At 45.2% G+C, this 17414-nt stretch overlaps 1 protein-coding gene across 2 annotated transcripts in view; it reads right to left on the bottom strand.

The window, feature by feature from the left end:
- Window positions 1-17414, bottom strand: part of SFMBT2 (Scm like with four mbt domains 2) — a 144858-nt gene that overhangs the window by 48922 nt on the left and 78522 nt on the right. For both annotated transcript variants that reach the window (XM_029077746.2, XM_039913902.1), the window contains 2 exons: window positions 6130-6231; window positions 2258-2405 (listed from right to left, as the gene is read on the bottom strand). In XM_029077746.2, the coding sequence (XP_028933579.1) occupies window positions 2258-2405; window positions 6130-6231 (250 nt within the window). The remainder of the gene's footprint in view (window positions 1-2257; window positions 2406-6129; window positions 6232-17414) is intronic.

Raw genomic sequence — 17414 nt, 5'->3', positions numbered from 1 at the left:
GCCTGGCGGTCTAGAAATGGCCAGGATGAGGATAAAAATCATTGAAAGCATCCTCTCTGAAACACTGCCCAAGACACTGGGACCCCAGGGTTTAAGAAAATAGTACAAAGCCTTAGAAAGGAGGCCACTTGGTTGGCGAGCTATTGTGATAGAGCAGTGTGGTCCATGGCTCACTCTAACAAATGCCACCTGGGCCTATGTGATTTTAATATCGTTGCTGATGAGAAGGTCCTGCCTTACTCTCACCTACTTTAACTTGTTCTAAAGCTCTGGAATTTTTCTCCAAGAAGGCCGAGGACAGAGTCTGTGCCAGGGGCAGGTGAGAGTTTCGTCCACTGTTGACAGACCTTTGGCCTACTATCAACTATACTCTAAGGGGAAGCGAGCTCCATGATGACTGCACAAGCCCAGGAGCCGCAGGGTGGTACGGGCAGAAACGGAAGTGCATCCCTGAGAGCAAGAAGAGAACAGATGCAGGAGCTTAATGCCACAGAGACCAATGATCACAGCCCCATGGGGAATCCTGCCTACCTGGCTCCTGAGAAGTGGCAACCTATCTCCGTTCAGCTCCTGGGGAGGGAAGACCTAGATTTACTTCTCAGACAAGTCCCTGAGAAACTTTCAATTTAGAGAAAAACCCATGGGGATTCTGGTCACGGCTTGCTAGGTGGGAGGGGTGGGGAGGTTGGGCCTCTGATTAAAGTGAGGGCTCCCAGCTGGACACACCGAACACTGGCTTGGATTTGGAAGTTCCAGAGAAGATACCAGTACTTTATAGAGAAGCAGAGCCCCTTGGCTTTCAGCTAACCTCCTTTAAAAGAAAAGTGAATGTCTCAGGCCATGATCAAAGGGAAGGAAAAAAAACAATGAAACTTGATAGCTGAAAGGCAACCCTAGTGTAAAGTATTTTTCAGACTGGTTTCTGAGTCCTTTATTAAATCTTTCCCATGCCCACTGTTTCCAATCATTATGGAAAGAAAAATCCTCTCCTTAACAGGGTACCTTTACTCCTGCCAAGTCTGGTCCAGTTGACTTCAGAAGATACCGCCTATTCTACTCTTCCCTTTTTCCATATTGGAAATGACTTCCAGCTCACATCCACACAAGGCATCACCCCCTCCATTAAAGGTCAACTTGTAAACCCACTGCCCTCTGGGAAGCTTTCTCTGATTGGGTCTTTTCATTTCCAGCAAGTCCTTCACAACCTGTTTCACCTACACTCTCTCGAGTCTGAGGAAGAAGGGTGAATGGAGGCAAAAACCCCCGCTATCTGTGATGCTTTCTCCTTAGAAGATAAGCAAACTCTAAGGCAGCTGGGGTGTTTTATGAAGTACGGTATTCCAGCATAGCATGGAACACAATTCCATGACCAAGAGGGAGTGGGGGTAATAAATGTGAGTGTAAATAAGAGCACTAAAATGGGAAGAAAATTGGGAGCTGATGACAAGGGAATACAACAGCAATGAGAGTTCAATTCCTGAGCACATCAATACATCAAAGCAGCATGACCTACTGTAAAGAGCATGAGACTGGGAGTCAGAGGACCTGGGTTCTAATGCCGGACAAAAACCAAGGCTTAGAAGGAAGCGTTTATGGGGGCCCGAACTCCTGAAGCCATCCCAGAATCTCTCTGGAGACTCTGCCCTTCCTTCTGGCAGCCAAAGAGCACAGCTACTACAATACTGCTCACAGTAGCCCCCAAAGGGCAGGGAGCTCACAGTGGAGCAAGGAGAGCAGCCCAGAGCCAACAGCACTCCCAGGAACCAGCTCTCAATTGGGCAGATCTGGTCCCTAAGGGCGGCCGTGGAGGGGATATTCCCACGAAGCCACTGCGTGGGCAGAAATCCACAGCTTCCAGCTGATCACAAGACACAAGATCACAAGGCAGAGCTAACTGGTTTCCCATTTCCCCAAGAGCAGAGACAGCTGTCCCATTAAGAAACCCATAAATTCTGGATCATTTAAGTAGATGAGTACTTGTTTATCCCCCAAATGACCCGACCAATGAGTCAAAACCCCCAAGGGGTCAAGTTCCCTGTGAGCACTGTAAGAAAGGACGTACAGAAACAACCCTCCGTTGCTTCCGCCATCATTTCTGCAAACAATGCCCCACTCGGAACCCCCTCCTAACCTTTGCTGTCAGATACCGTTATAGTTAAGTCAGTGTCATGTCAACTTGGATTAGACAAAACCCAATCCAAAGCACCACCTCTCCACAACCCTCCCAATTCAGAGCGTGGAACTCGCTGATACATACCCTTCGGAGGTGTGAGGTTGACTCCGTTTTTAAGGCACCACTGAACTGGTAAAATCCCTAGGGAATCAGCATGGCAGAGCATTGAGATCTCACTAGGTTCCATTCTCAGGTCATCGATCGTCACTTGTAAATAATGATTGTTAAAAACCTGAAACGAGAGACCGGTCTCTTGTTAACCTCAGTCACTTGGCTAAATTCGAGCAGAAACCGACACATTCCAGCCGGTGTGACTGCCCAAGAGGCAGAGGTGGGAATTTGGGCTATTGTTCAGAAAGGTGAAATTGGCAAAGAAATTAGGAAGCCTGATCACTCCCAGCAGAAGAGGTAGCTTGACTGGCTGCCAGGTTATCGTTCTAACCATTAGACCACTCTCTTCCTTGGCAAATGTTTCATTTTCATCACCTCCACTTAGATTTCTGCCCATTCCACCCCAACCCCACCCCATTCCTGTTGCTCTCCATGCGACATCATTACGATGATAATTTCAGCTGCCAAGGGGTGACTTTTCAACCTAAGAACAGAAAGGACCTCGACGTCAGTTGGTCCAGTCCCCCGCTGCCCAGCTCCATTACCCGCTGTGCCTTGTCCGTGGGCACTTATTTCAAGTTACGAATGCCAGTCATCTTTCCAGATTGCTCCGGCACAGTTCTCCACTGCTGATTCTTCAACCCAGACCGCTTCTCCTCGTATGCATTTTACTTTGTTATTAAAAAGAAGGCTCTCCAGGAAACTAAATTTGCTGAAGTGAATAGCCTTGGGCAAGCAATGAAATTTCTCATTATGCTGAGTCATTCTGGCACAGATTACACAATACGCCGAAAGAGACGTGGTTGGGTATGTGCTGGTTTAGGTTTCCAAACTCTGAAAAGAGCCTGGTACCCAGCCTGCATTACTTCATCTTTGCTCAAAGCTCATCTTTCTGTACATGCTCAGGTACATGGGTAATAGGCAACAGAGCTACTGACTAGGACTGTGGTTGGTATATACTGAGTGCTTTATAAATACCATTACTAACTAAACTAGGACAACATCAAATGGCTTAGGGACACAGAGAAAAGGAAATGTTAAAGGCACAGGAAACATGCAGCCTGCACAAAAGGGTAATCAAAGCTATCTAACAGAGGCCATTCTGCAAACGAGATCCGTTCGGAGAGAAAACCATCTCCCGGGGAGAGATTTCTGCTTTATCTCAGGGACGTTTCAAAATAAGCTAGGAACAAGGAGGAAAGTGGCCTTCTGGAGTTGGGGACAAAGCCATACCAACTGAAATCAGAATTAGCATGTCAATCCCCACCCCCATTGCCAACCAATCAATCATGATATTTACTCAATGCTTACTGTACTGTTCACTTGGGATAGTACAAAACAACCGAGTTCCTGCCCTAGGAGCAATTCCTGCCCTAAGGAAGTTTACAATCTACAACTTGGACTTCACTGAATGGGGTCACTGGCAAGCCCGGAGACGGCCCCATTCAAAGGGTTAGAAAGGTGGGAACCAGTCTTGCCAGCTAGTCTTGAGAGAGGGTAGGCCTTCCTATGGGTTTAGCCTTCTCACCGCTCCTTTGGCGAGCCAGAAACCTTAGGGACCTTCTAGGCTGCACCTTTAATTAATCCTTAAGGCCCTACTTTTATCAGCCCAGCTGAAGAAATGAACGAACCTAGTTCTCCTTCCTCGGCCCCCCTTGCCTGCGTGAGGGACCAATGACTCACTTGCCCTCACTCTCCTGGGAGGGTTTAAAAGGGAGGGAAGAGGAGAATCGCTGTGACTTCTCCCATGCACGTGTACACTGGGGTACACCCGTGTCTCGGTCAAGGTCGAGAAGAGGGTATGGCTATCCTGTTAACCCTTGGATCACTTGCAGAATAGTATAAACAAACTGCACAATTGGTGGCCAGTAAGGTGAACGACTTTTCATAGGAGGTAGATGAAAGGTTGGCTCGAGAAGTGAATATAGAAGGAGAAAGAGAGAATAGAAGAAAGGGAGAGAAAGAGAGCAGGAGAGTGGCAAGGGAAGTAGGGAAGGAGGGTGAGATAGGAAAGAAGGGAAAGGAAGAAAAGGAAGGGAGGGGGGAGAAAGAGTTTTCTTCTGCAGGTGCCCTCCAGAGGGCAGAGATCAACAATAAATAACTTAGCTAGCGCTCACCCCTTACAGAACCTATAGGGTAATTATTTTGCTTTTCCATTTCAGTTTTCCCATGTATTAATAACTAGCACCAAGGCTTCACATGAGATGAATAATATTTTTTTAGCATTTTAAGAATAATAAAGCTTCAGGCTATAAATGCCTTGATTTAGAAAGCCCATTTTTGATGGATTATGTTTTCATTAACACAAAGCCCAAACTCCTTACCTGCACAGATTTTTCCATTAGCCAGGAAAGCAAGCTATTTTTACCTCAAAGATGATGGAAGAGGAAAACCCAAGCAAGAACTGATGTTTTGGGGTGTATACTTGCCCAGAAGAGGATGCTCATCCCAACAAAGGTCAAATTGGCTTTAAAGTACCAGCAGATTAAGTGGACTGTCATCGGAGCAATGAGAAGATTGCTAATATCATCATGGGGAGAATAATTATTGCAGTGTATAATTCTTTCCCAAATAGCTGAGAATACAATTGAGATTGCTGAAAATACTGATGATAATGATGGATGGTGGTTCATACACTGGCAGTTCTGTTCTATGACCTTCAATCAATCATATTTATTGAGCGCTTACTGTGTGCAGAGCACTGTATTAAGTGTTTGGGAAAGTACAATATAAAAGAGTTGGTAGGCAGGTTCCCTGCCACAACAAGCTTACAGTCTAGAGGGATTAATTCAGAATCTTTCTTCCCAAGGGCTTAGAACATGGTAGGCACTCAGTAAATGCTTTTGATTGATTGATTGAACCCAGATGGGAAGAATCAATTTGCCTGTAGCCCCCAAAGGGCTGCCTTCAATGGCTTCAGTTTAAAAAGCTACAGTGGAAGCTACGGGGAAGCAGCGTGGCGCAGTGGAAAGAGCACGGGCTTTGGAGTCAGGGCTCATGAGTTTGAATCCCGGCTCTGCCACTTGTCAGCTGTGTGACTGTGGGCAAGTCACTTAACTTCTCTGTGCCTCAGTTCCCTCATCTGTAAAATGGGGATTAAGACTGTGAGCCCCGCGTGGGACAACCTGATTCCCCTGTGTTTACCCCAGCGCTTAGAATAGTGCTCTGCACATAGTAAGCGCTTAACAAATACCAACATTATTATTATTATTACAGTGTGAGGGAGAGGAGTGTTTTGGCAAATGACTGCACACTGCTGTGTCCAGCAGTGCTCTGCACACAGAAAGCACTCAATAAATACAATCGATGGATTGACTGATTGGGGGAAAAGGAGGATACAGGAATTGGCTCTCCTCTACACCCCATTTTCTCCCTATACTTTTGTGGCCGCATTCCTCTATTCTCACAGCCTGAGAGTCAAGCATATTAGTAAATTCTGAATTCAGCCCTCTAGACTGTAAGCCTGGGTCTTAAACCTCATCCAAAAGAAGTGTGACCAGTCATCTGGTTCTATTCCAGGCAGCCCCTGTCTGCTGCTTTCATTCTAAGCATCCGGGCTTCCTCTGCTTTGGCTTCAGCCGCCAAGTTCCAGAGTTCAGAACCGGTCCCCGTGTTAACAGGGAGCTGGGGGGTGGACACAATGACTCTAGAATAGAGAAGAAAAGCGGTGGGGGGTAAAGGGGGATAGGTGATAGGTTAGGGGTGGCCTCAGGTAAGCGTCCCCCAACTGGCTGCCACATATGACATCACTGTGGTATATCTGAGCCTGGTGTGATGCATAAGTATCCTTGCCTGTTACCTCAGAGGACCATTCTAGCTGAAATTCCTTTGCAGGGGGGGCTCACCTTCGTCACTGATGCAGGACAGATATTGAATGGCTCATTCATGGCCACAACCTCCAGCTTCATCCCAACTGTGAAGAAATGGCTCCTTAAATCTGCATGATCCTGTCAGGAGTAGGGGAAAAAAAATCATGGTGATAATGAACACAACCCGGTCCTGTAAATTAACTCAGAAACTGGCAGGATGATCTTAGTGAACATTATATTTGGCAACATCGAAAATTTGCCTGAAATAATTAACTCTCACTCCTTCAAATTTCTAATTATTGCAACGTACTGCCGCTTTGATTATTTTCTGCAGGCTAATAGCTTTTCCAGGGGGAAACGAAAAAGCTCTGAAGGAAACTCGAAATTTAGACCAAGCCACAAATTCTCAAAGCTCTGCTTTGATTTTCCCAGGCAGAGATGCTTCCAGTTGAAACACGGCAAATAGAGGCCATCACTCATCTTCAAGGCAAAGAAAGCAACGGGGTTGAACAGCATCTTCCATAAACTTAAGCCTCTTGCTTTTGAAGTTACAATTGATTCCGAAGAGTTCCTTGAGGGTACTCTAGCATACCCCTGCCTCCTGCCATTAGACATATCCTGTTCACTGATCTTGGAAGACACCTCTCTTCAGGGGAAGGAAAATGGGAGCTGTGATTTCTTCATGGAGAATGAGAACTTGACCTTGTTTCCATAACAATTTAGATCAGCCAGCTTTTTTCCTGCTCTGTCAGAGTAATGAGCAACTCAAAACCACTCCTTGAGGGAGGGGATTTCCCATCTTTTAAAGAAAACCAAGTCCAATATCCAGAATTCTTCCACCCCAGGAGGCAAGTTGGATACCTCAAACTTGAAGATGCAGGCCAGGTAAAGAGGAGTGAGCCTTCCTCGGAGGTACTAAGAGCTGGAAAGAGATCCTAGTAATAATAACAAGAATAATACTCATGATAATAATATATTGTGGTATCTGTTATAGTCTTACCCTATGCCAAGCACTATATTCAGTGCTGGGGTAGCTACAGAGCTGGGAGAAGATGTCAAAATATTTCAATCAGGCATAAAGCATAAAAATATCTGGAGAGCCGACATTTCCTTTGGGTTTCAAAATTCAAGATCTCCAGCAAATTCCTAAGATTAGAGTCCAAAGGGGCTCAGTTGCCAATCAAGATGTGGGTTCCTTTGTGCAAATTCCCACTGTTGGGAAAGCTGTGCCTTTCTGCACCGGCTGTCTAAATCTTCAGGAAAGGATTTTAAGGAAAAGGGAGTTTCTGCAGCTCCCTTCTCCCCTGGAACCTCAAACAATTTGAAAGCGACAGCAAGGGCACTGGAAAGGAAGTTCTTCTGAGTCTCAACATAGGAATTACCAGTCAGTCCTGCCTGGTGGGAGGTTTCTAAGAAGAATATGACATGATTTCATTTACATAGAGTTTTCCAGCTAATAGCTGAGATCCAATCAATCAACACAAAAGAATCAGCTAACAGGAAGGCTTAAAGCATGCATGGCATTCCCAAAATAAAAAGGATACGAAGGCGTACCGATAACAAACACATACACACACCATTTTTGAGGTGCATACACAAACCAGAGGATGGGCTGGAGTGATCTGAGTCACCAGTTAAGTGCAGTTAACCTCAGAATGCCACATGGAGGAGGTGAGTTTTCAGTAGTTTTAAAGAACGGTAAGAACAGCCTCCTAAAGCCTAGAAAGCAGGAATGGTCAAAGATACTAGTCTTCTGGGGGTTTTTTCCCCAAAAATTCAGACCGCATAACCTAAAATGCCATCATAGTCCAAGGCAACGATTATTCAAGAGCTTCACCTCAGTTCTGGCTCTCCATATGAAGAACTATGGGCCTTAAGCCAATTAACGTCCCTGGATCTCAGTTTATTCTACAGATAAGGAGACCCTGTGAAGATAGGGATGTGCCACATTTTCCAAAACTAAACGTTCAACAGCCAGGTATACCACACACAATTCTGTACAGATCAATCATTCGTGTTTACTGAGTGCCTTCTATGTACAGAACACTGCCCTACGAGCTTGAGAGCTTGAGAGAAGTCCTCCTCTACTTGAAAGAAGTAGAGGACATACTCCCTGTCCTTCAGCTTACAAGCAAATGAATCCATAGAAATGGCAATTTTAGAAACCAAATCTGCGGCCACTGAAGAAACATCCAATTATTTGACTGCTTGATTTGGCTCTGTTGCATTCCAGCTGCAGACAGCTGGCACTCTCATTCTGTTCATTCAAGCTTGTCCCTGCTCCTGTCAAACACCCATCCTCCTCTACAAATGAGAATCAGAAGTGCCCTGGACTTAGGGCCCAACCCTGACACCAGTCTGCGTGTGAGAGCCTAAGAACAGAACTTAAAACTCCAAACTGTGAGAATTTCAGAACACCTAGGTGGAATCTGTAAAGCAAAGTCTAGTCTCTCCTTGCCTTTCACTCCCCTGGCCTTTTTACAAAAAGAGCGCCCTTCAACTTCAAAGGGAAATCAGTACAACTGAGATGTAATGGATTCAGGAGAGAAGCTTCTCAGTTATTTAATTCCTCTAGCTCTCTCCCCCTTTCCCCAGGGTGTGCTTTTGCAGATAAGGGAGTCAGAAATTATTCCTATTGATACGAACGGGGATATATATAGTGGGAAGAGAGGAGACGTTAACACTTCTCTGGGACAGTTAAATGCCTAGTTCCGGACACTCGGTCCACCTGCACAGCAACACAGAAACATTTCCAACATATTAATCAAATTGCAGAGGGAGGAACTTTCCAAAAGTAAGGCTCTCTGACTCCATTAAGGGGGAAAAACCCGATTTCCCAGCTGACCCAAACCCACAGAGGTACAACTGAAAAAGGCAAAACTCAAAGCCACCAGGGTATATAAATGTGGACCCACAGAACCAGAGGTGTTTATTTGTTGCCAGTCTCTTCCTCAACATCCCGTCCCTGGCTCTCCTTCAGCTGGTTCATTTCTCACTGTGTGGCTTCTGGTGAGAAGAGAAAGGTCTGAAGGGTTGAAAACTCGGCCTCATGCTCGCAGCTTCAGTAAGAAGCTCATTATCCAGCCTGTGTGAGGATAAGCCTATTTCAGGGAAGTGAAAGTTCAGATCAATGAACAGTTAGGCTTAGCGGTCTCAGAGGTAGTGCCGCTTTCTTGGTCTTTGGATCCTCTCACCCCAGCCATGTGTGTGTAATAATAATAATTGTTATTATTATCTTATTTGTTAAGCACTTACTTTGTACCAGGCATTGTTCTAAGTGCTGGGGTAGATACAAGATAATTGGGGTTGGACACAGTCCCTGTTGCACATGGGACTCACAGTCTTAATCTCCATTTTACAGATGAGGGAACTGAGGCACAGAGAAGTTAAGTAACTTGCCCAAGGTCACACAGTAGACAAGTGGCAGACCCGACATAAGAACCCATGACTTTCTGACTCCGGGCCCATGCTCTATCCACCAGGCCATGCTGCTTTGTGTGTGTTTGGCGGGGGGGGGGGTGGTGTGTGTGTATGAGAGGAGCCATCTAAGCAATCATATTTATTGAGCACTTACTATGTGCAGAGCACTGTACTAAGCACTTGTGAGAGTACGATACAATAGAATTAGCAGACATGTTCCCTTCCCACAACAAGTTTACTGGGCATGGTCCAAGCCCTTAATACGGCAGTTCTAGAAACTCACAGTGCAGAAACATTTTAGGGCAACCGTTAGGGTGTAAGAAGCTCCAAGGGTAACTGCCCAGTTGCCTCTCTGCTAGCTCCCCCTGGGTTATTCAAATTTGCCAAATGGGTTGGAATCTGGACACTGAGATCTCTGACATTCTACTGCAAATGGTGTGATAGGCTCATTCTTGTCTCTGGACAACACTGGCATGCAGTTCCTATCTTGCATTCATCAGATCAGGAATGACAAAACATCTACATTCTGTAAGTATTTCCTAATAACTTAGTCCACCTGCAAATACGCCTGACACGGTAGGGGTGGAGTTATTCCATTTAAGATGTGCTGCCTCCCATCAAATGACATGCAAAAAACCTACTTCCATTTATTACTAGGCATATGCCACGCTGTTCCCATCTACACGCTCCGGTACCCACTTTCTGCTTGCCCTCGAGTTATTTTATGTTGATCATAAGTAAAATTCCATTCATTTCTTTTTAAGGCTGTCTTTCCATGGAGCTGTAAAATTTCCCTGCAGGATGAAGCGAGTGATTATAAAAATGGACCTAGTGAGAATCTTCAGCCCCTAATCGGGAATGGCTCCAGTCCGGATCCCAGTGAGGGATGCTGCGAGCTCGGAATGGTTTCCTCAGGTGTCCCCAGTCCTCCCCAGGTGACTGGGGCACCCCAGCTGTCAAGGACATGGTGGCTTTGGCCATGGCAAAATCCCTAAAAATTAGGTCCTAAGGAGGTGTGCTGCCAGCGCATTGGGGTAGCCCCCGTCCATACATGATGGACCCACAACTTGCAAGATGAGGATGAAGAGTACTCGTCCCTGGGTAAACTTGGGAGGACAGATTTCTATTCAATTTCGCTCACTACGGAGGGAAGCGCCAGGGCCATAAAGCAGACAGGCGTGACAGTGTGAAGTTCACACTGTCACTTTGACTGATTCCTTTCCTTGTATTCCCTTCTTTATCAACAACCCCTGCTGTACTGTCACTCACTTATTTGTAAAGAGAAACACCAACACCTCTTCAATGGAAATAGTGATAACAATGACAAGGAAAGCCTACTGGTAAGTATATAAGAAACCACACCAATCTCTAACTAGAAGTCCTGTTCACAGGCTTTTAAACTAAATAAAATTCTGGGTCATAAAATTTAACAATGCCTCTATAAAGAGGGTGAATAGCAAAGGGTCAGCCAGCTGGCTTGACTAATCCACAAACCAAACACTTCTTGCTCTAAATAACTGTTTTCCAATACATTCATGGGGCTCCCAAGAAAGAAAATAACTTGGAATTTGTATAAAGCTTTCATTTTATCCCAAGCATTTTTACAATTATCTAGTCCCTGTGAGACTGAGAGGCAGTTATTAATATCTCGAGTTTTACAGAAAAGTTAAGTGACTTGCTCAAAGTCCCAGGACTTGAACCCAGAACTCCTGATTCTCAAATACCTGCTCTTTCCACTAGATTGTGCCAGCATTAAACAGTAGTGCTGCTGAGGCTGGGTCCACAAGGGTTTCCAAGTTGTAATTTATTTCCTGGCCAAAATATTACCCACCCCCACACCCTTCCATATTGGTGGTTTGACCGAGAGCTTAGAGAAGACGTTGCTGGAAAGAAAGGGTGAGCTACAGTCCACTTAGGTCAAGCCAATAGCTTCCACCTAAAACCAGGACTCATTCACTGAGAGCGGATCGGGATGCTGCTGCTTGGAAAGCTCCCCACAATGCGGCGACACCCCAGTGCCCTGCAGCTGCTTGTTCCCCAAGCAGTTCACTCGTCACCCCAAACATGCTCACTCTTGCCAAGAAGGCTCAACCCTGCCTGACGTAAGATAAATCACTTAACCTCTCTCGGCCTCTGTTTCTGTAATACAGAGGATCAGAAGGCCAAATTCATTGGGTTCCCCAAGGAAAAATGATTACAAACTGAGCATGAATCTCTTCGCACTCACACAAGTGATAAATAATAAATCACCATAGGTAAGTGACTTGGGTTTCGTGTTCCTGTCTGGAAAAAAAGAGGTTTCTTTTTGGAGGAGAGGCACTAGGTGCTACCCACCCCAAAAACAAAGCGTGGCAGTTAATAAATCACACAGCTAGACAGGGGCTGGACAACAGCACGCCCCAAGATTGCTTGGCACTGTTGGGTCTACGGCACTGCAATGTGTTGTTCCTGGCAAAATAAACACATTATCTTGCAATGCACCATGCAGGAGAGGAGGACATGAGAGACAGGGGAAAAGATGCAGCTCTGTGTCAAGTACAAAAGGGAAAACACGTGTCGGGGCAGAAGGAAATCAAACCTGACTTAGAAGAATTGGAAAAGAAAGGAAAAGGCCATTTGATTGACTGGGCCGTTTTAAACGGAATTTGTCTCCAGTCCCACTAGAGTTGATGGCAGCTCGCTAACCCATATCGAGCAGAACCCCAAACACCTAAAAACATCTGAATGAAATGTAGTTAGTGCCCATAGGCAAATACTTAGGCTCGCTCTTCGATCTCGACAGGAGACTCCGTCGGTGAGTGACTATCACCTACGTTTCCCTCTACCTCCACTCCATTACATAAATACATCTCGAGTGCTATCAAAATAAGAGGAACATGAGTCTGGGGAGAATGAGTTCAAACTAATTAACACAAACAAATGAAAATTTTCTCAAAGAGAATTTTAGCAGATAATACAATATACTCAGATCCCCACACTGCCATAGAACACTTTCACTAGCGGAGGGTACCGGGAATTCGACTTTCTGTTTCTCGTTCGATTATCGCTTGCTTTGGGGTGGGATGGGACAGGGAGAAAAACTCAAATCAGCCCTCTTTGAAATCTAAAAAAGTGGAGTAGGTCAGTTTTCCCCTCAAAATAGGTACAATGTAATTCTTCGATTCCAACAGGCTGATTTTCTATATCTATAGGGAATTAGTATATCACATTTGCTTTTCTTCAAGGCCCCAATTAATTTGCATAATTTCTAAGAACAGGTTTCAGTGAAGTGAAAGGGAGGCTTTTAATTAGTATTGCTCTCCAATTGATATATAATGAACTGCTCTCTAATTCCTTTATTCCTATCAGCATGATATGCGCTATTTTACAAGTCTTCAATATAATCCATCATCTTGTCCCTCCCATTTTTTCCTCTAAGCTGACCCAGTGCCTGTTTACGAACAACCTTTGAAAAATACCCCCTGCAAGTTAGAAGATTACTCCCTTAATACTGGCTGCATCTAGAAATAGCCATTAGAATGCCAGTATTTATTAAATCAATAGGATTACTATATTTCAATTCCATTGCACTGAATTAAATTTAGCCAATGAAATATTTATAGCAAAAATGTAATGAGGAATCTATAAGCTGAATGCATAATGAGTAATTCCATTTTCTACTTACAGTAGTAAATAGCTGCTCTTTACAAGTCAGGCATTAAAGAATAACACTAAAAAACTGTAGAGTGATGACAAAAGGTGATTCCTCGCCCTGCATGCTGAACTGAAAGATTTGTAACTTGCAATTACCTCTGAACTATTTCACAGTGTTCTCGCCACTGGTTCTCCAAAGGCTCCTGGCTGGGCCCACAATACCAGGGCCTGGGAGAACGGCTTCAGTTTTTTAATAACAGCATTTAGTGCTTTGAAAGCATTTTATAAGTAGTAACTAATACACCCTTATATCCAGCCCCCTTCTGAGGGAGCCGACAGAACTCTCCTTTTATACCCACAGGAAAACAGTGATCCCCTTTCCACCCGCTATCACCCCTCCTTAGTTCACTACCCATGAATCAGGGCACTGAGGAGCTCAAGGAAGTGTAGTAATAATAATAATGATAATGGTATTTGTTAAGTGCTTACTATGTGCCAGGCACTGTAGTAAGCGCTGGCATGGATACAAGCAAATTGGGTTTGACACAGTTCCTATCCCACGTAGGGCTTGCAGTCTCAAACCCCATTTTACAGATGAGGTAACTGAGGCACAAAGAAGTTAAGTGACTTGCCCAAGGTCACACTGCAGACAAGTGACAGTGCTGGGATTAGAATCCACGACCTTCTGACTCAGGGCGTGTTACTGCTGGGGACTCTTCCTTCCAGGGACACGGGGACCCTGACTCTGGACACTCAGAACTGCCTGTGTAGGAAAATATTTCTGAGAAAATAACTGTTTCCACAAAAGAGGCTGTTTGGACTGCTGTTTCCATTCTGGTGTCAATAGTGGCAACAGGATGGAGAATAATAACCACATTCATGGCTCTGGATGGGTCAGTGAATATCTTTAACTTCCCCGCACCCCAACTATGAACCTTATTTTCCCCTTCCTTACTGCTCGTCCTTGAGTTTTGTTTCTGTTTTATTTGGGTTTTTGTTTTTTTTAAATATCTGTTAAGCACTCACTAGGTGCCAGGCACTGTACTAAGCACTGGGGAAGATATACACTACTCAGGTTAGACCCAATCTATGTCCCACATGGGGATCACAATCTTTATCCCCAAATTTTAGATGAGGTAACTGAGGAACAGAGGCATTTGCTCAAGGACTCTTAGCAGACAAGCGGCAGAGCCAGGACTAAAACCAGGTCCTTCTGACTTCCACGCCTGTGCTCTACCCATTAGGCCATGCTGCTTTACTATCCAAACCCCTCTTGAACCTGCTATTTTCACCCTCCACACTGTCCTGAAAATGAATTCCACTGACATTACTTGCTATGTGAAGAAGTAGACTGTAAGTTCATTCATTCAATTGTAATTACTGAGAGCTTTCTGGGTGCACAGGACTGTACTAAGCTCTGTACGTTACAAAAATAGACACATTGCCCACCCACGACAAGCTTACAGTCTAGAGGGGTCATGGGCAGGGACTGTGGGCAGGGCAGGGGTAGTGTCTGTTAATTCTTTTGTCCTGTACTCTCCCAAGTGCTTAGTACAAAACAATACTCTGCACATAGTAAATGCTCAAAAATACCATTGATTGGTTGACTGACTTCGGTTTGAGAGCTGCCTTATTCAAGGTTCAGAGGGTGTCCCCCCCACACCCCCACCCCCACCCCCAGTGGTTTGGAATTTGAATAACTCCGTTTTCACCCTGTCCACAACCCCTCATGATCTTTTAGGCTTCAGCCATGACCCCTTTCAGTCTTCACTTTTCCAGAATGAAGTCCTAATCTTTTAAGCCTGTCAATCACTCAATGGCATTTACTGTGCACTTACTCTGTGCACAGCACTGTGCTAAGAGTTGGTAGACACGATCCTGCCCACAAGGAGCTTACAATCTAGTGGTGGAGATAAACAATACATCAAATTAATTAAAGAAAATGTTCTCATAAGGAAGATTCCCTACCTTTCCCATCATCTTGGCTGCTCTTCTCTACTTTCTCCAAATCTTAAATCCATTTTAAGAGTGTATTCAGTTTTTCAGACATGGGCATTCTATGGTTTTGCCTAACGGCAAAATGACACCTCAAACTTTGCAATTTGGGGCCTTTCCGATTGGTTTGCCCATTGTTTCTCAAGTTCTTTGGCACCTGGAAAATCTACAATGTGTTGTTTCATTTCTGGCCCTCTGCTTTTAAGTCTTTCTCCTTTGTGAACTTAATGTTACCGCTTAAAAAGCATTTGGTTGTGTTGCATGTTGGCCCATACCAAATCCTCTCAGTTAAGTCCTTTTTTACAGTTAATGAGCTCTGCACACACTGAGTGCTCAACAGGATTGAATGAATCAAAGCTTAAGAGGGCAAATGTGCACAGGGGAAACTGCGAAGACATTAGTAGCCCCGTACGTACACACATACACAAGAACACACGCACGCATTGAACCTGGACTAGACCTGCATGCTCCTACAGGGAGCCAGCCAACCCAGATCCTAGTCCTGGTTCCTCTCTTTGCCTGCTTGCTGTGTGACCTCGAGCTAGTCACTCAACTTCTCTGTGCCTCAATTACCTAATCTATAAAATGGGGGTTGCGATTGCGAGTCCTTATGAGGGCCAGCAACTGTATCCAACCTATCTTGTATCTATGCCAGTGCTTAGTACAGTGTCTGTCATATAGTAAGTGCTTAATGAATGCCATTAAAAAAAACCTGTAGGAGGAAAGAGTGATATAGGGGCCACTTCTCTTGCCTTGCCTTTCCTAACCCCTCCTTCCTCCTTCTCCTAATATATTATATTGGAAGTTTAGATGGCCCACAGAGCAGGCCAAAAAGCCAGAGAGCCCCAGCCACTTTGAGGACACACAAAAACATCAATACAGAATATGGGTGAGTATGCTTTGCTATAGAAAAGTATTCATTCACACAAAAGGAGCCAGTTCCAGGGGCTCATTTATCATCGTGGGTCGGCTTGCTTTGGGAGGTGTATTCTAGTGTAACCCTGGCCAAACCGTTTCAGCCTTGGAAACTCCACAACGAATGCTGCCAAAGGCACAGGTCCCCTCTCACAGGAGAAGCAGAAGCAGAAAACAGCTTGGTCCGGAACAGACCAAGCAATCAATCGATCATCGCAACTTCCTTCGAAGGACTGTTTGTGCCTTCCTCACCCTGAGGGACGGGAGCAGATACATGACTTAGATAAATTCTGGTCCTGTAGGCACACGGCTCAGGTTGAAATCAAGAGAAAATCCACCTGTCTGCCCAGGGAGCAAAGTTGGTCAAGGGATTCAAGCCGCTACTGTAATTAGCACAATCTCAAAAACTAGTCACCATAGAAACAGCAACATCACAACGTAGTTACTCCAAAAGAACTCTTCTTCTCTTCCCAATTAGGGGACTCCAGGTGGAATGAAGCTTTTTCCTCTTTGAGAGCTAATCTCCCCTCCTTAGCCCTCTTCCAAATGCCCTCTTAGCCCTCTTCCAAAGAAGAGATGGTTTCCTAAGGAATAAATCCACACCAGATGCTTACGTCTAGGCCTGAAAGACAAGGGCGTGAAATCTTCTGCGCATCTTATGGTGAAACTGCTTGAACCTCTTAGTATGATTGAAACAAGTGTGATCGGTTCACTTGTCTCGGGGAAGATCCATCATTTCACATGGCATTTTCTTCTTCGATTGGCCTTTCCTTGGTTGACCTACTTGCCATCTTTAAAAAACATTAACCTCGAGGAGCAGGAAGGTCTAGAGGACGAAAGGAGACTATCTGGCCCTGGACAGGCTTCCGAAGCAAAGCAGGACAGGGCCCTGGATTTCTGTCACACTATGGCTACACTAACGCCTTTCTTGGCTGCCTTCAGTGGGGCTCAAACCAGCCCAGAACCCTTCCCAAAGTCCAGGCGGTGCTAGTTCGATGGCAAGTAAGGGTGCTGGTGTCTGTCAGAAGATGGTTCGAACAGTACACTGCACACACTCACTTAGAAGGCAGCTGCAGAGCCCAGCCTCTTGCCGGAATGCAATTTTGAAGGGGAAGGAGGCATCACCTTTGCCACCTACTGGGTCAGTCTGGAGCTTTTGGTAAAGGGAATTTATATCCTCTAGCATCTTGGCTTGCACTTATGGTTACCATATACCTCCTTCCGCTCTAGCCCCTCCTCCACTGAGGAGACCATCTTCAACTGGATGGCAAGAGTGACCTGAGGCAGCTGAACTTTAAACCTGCTACAGAGAGCAAATTCTTGATGTTCTGAGATCTCGGAAGGTCCCTCCGGCATCC

This window comes from Ornithorhynchus anatinus, chromosome 13 (genome assembly GCF_004115215.2).
Source record: "Ornithorhynchus anatinus isolate Pmale09 chromosome 13, mOrnAna1.pri.v4, whole genome shotgun sequence".
Taxonomy (NCBI): domain Eukaryota; kingdom Metazoa; phylum Chordata; class Mammalia; order Monotremata; family Ornithorhynchidae; genus Ornithorhynchus; species Ornithorhynchus anatinus.
Note: the sequence above shows the minus strand (reverse complement) of the source record. Positions and strands in the feature narration are given on the sequence as shown.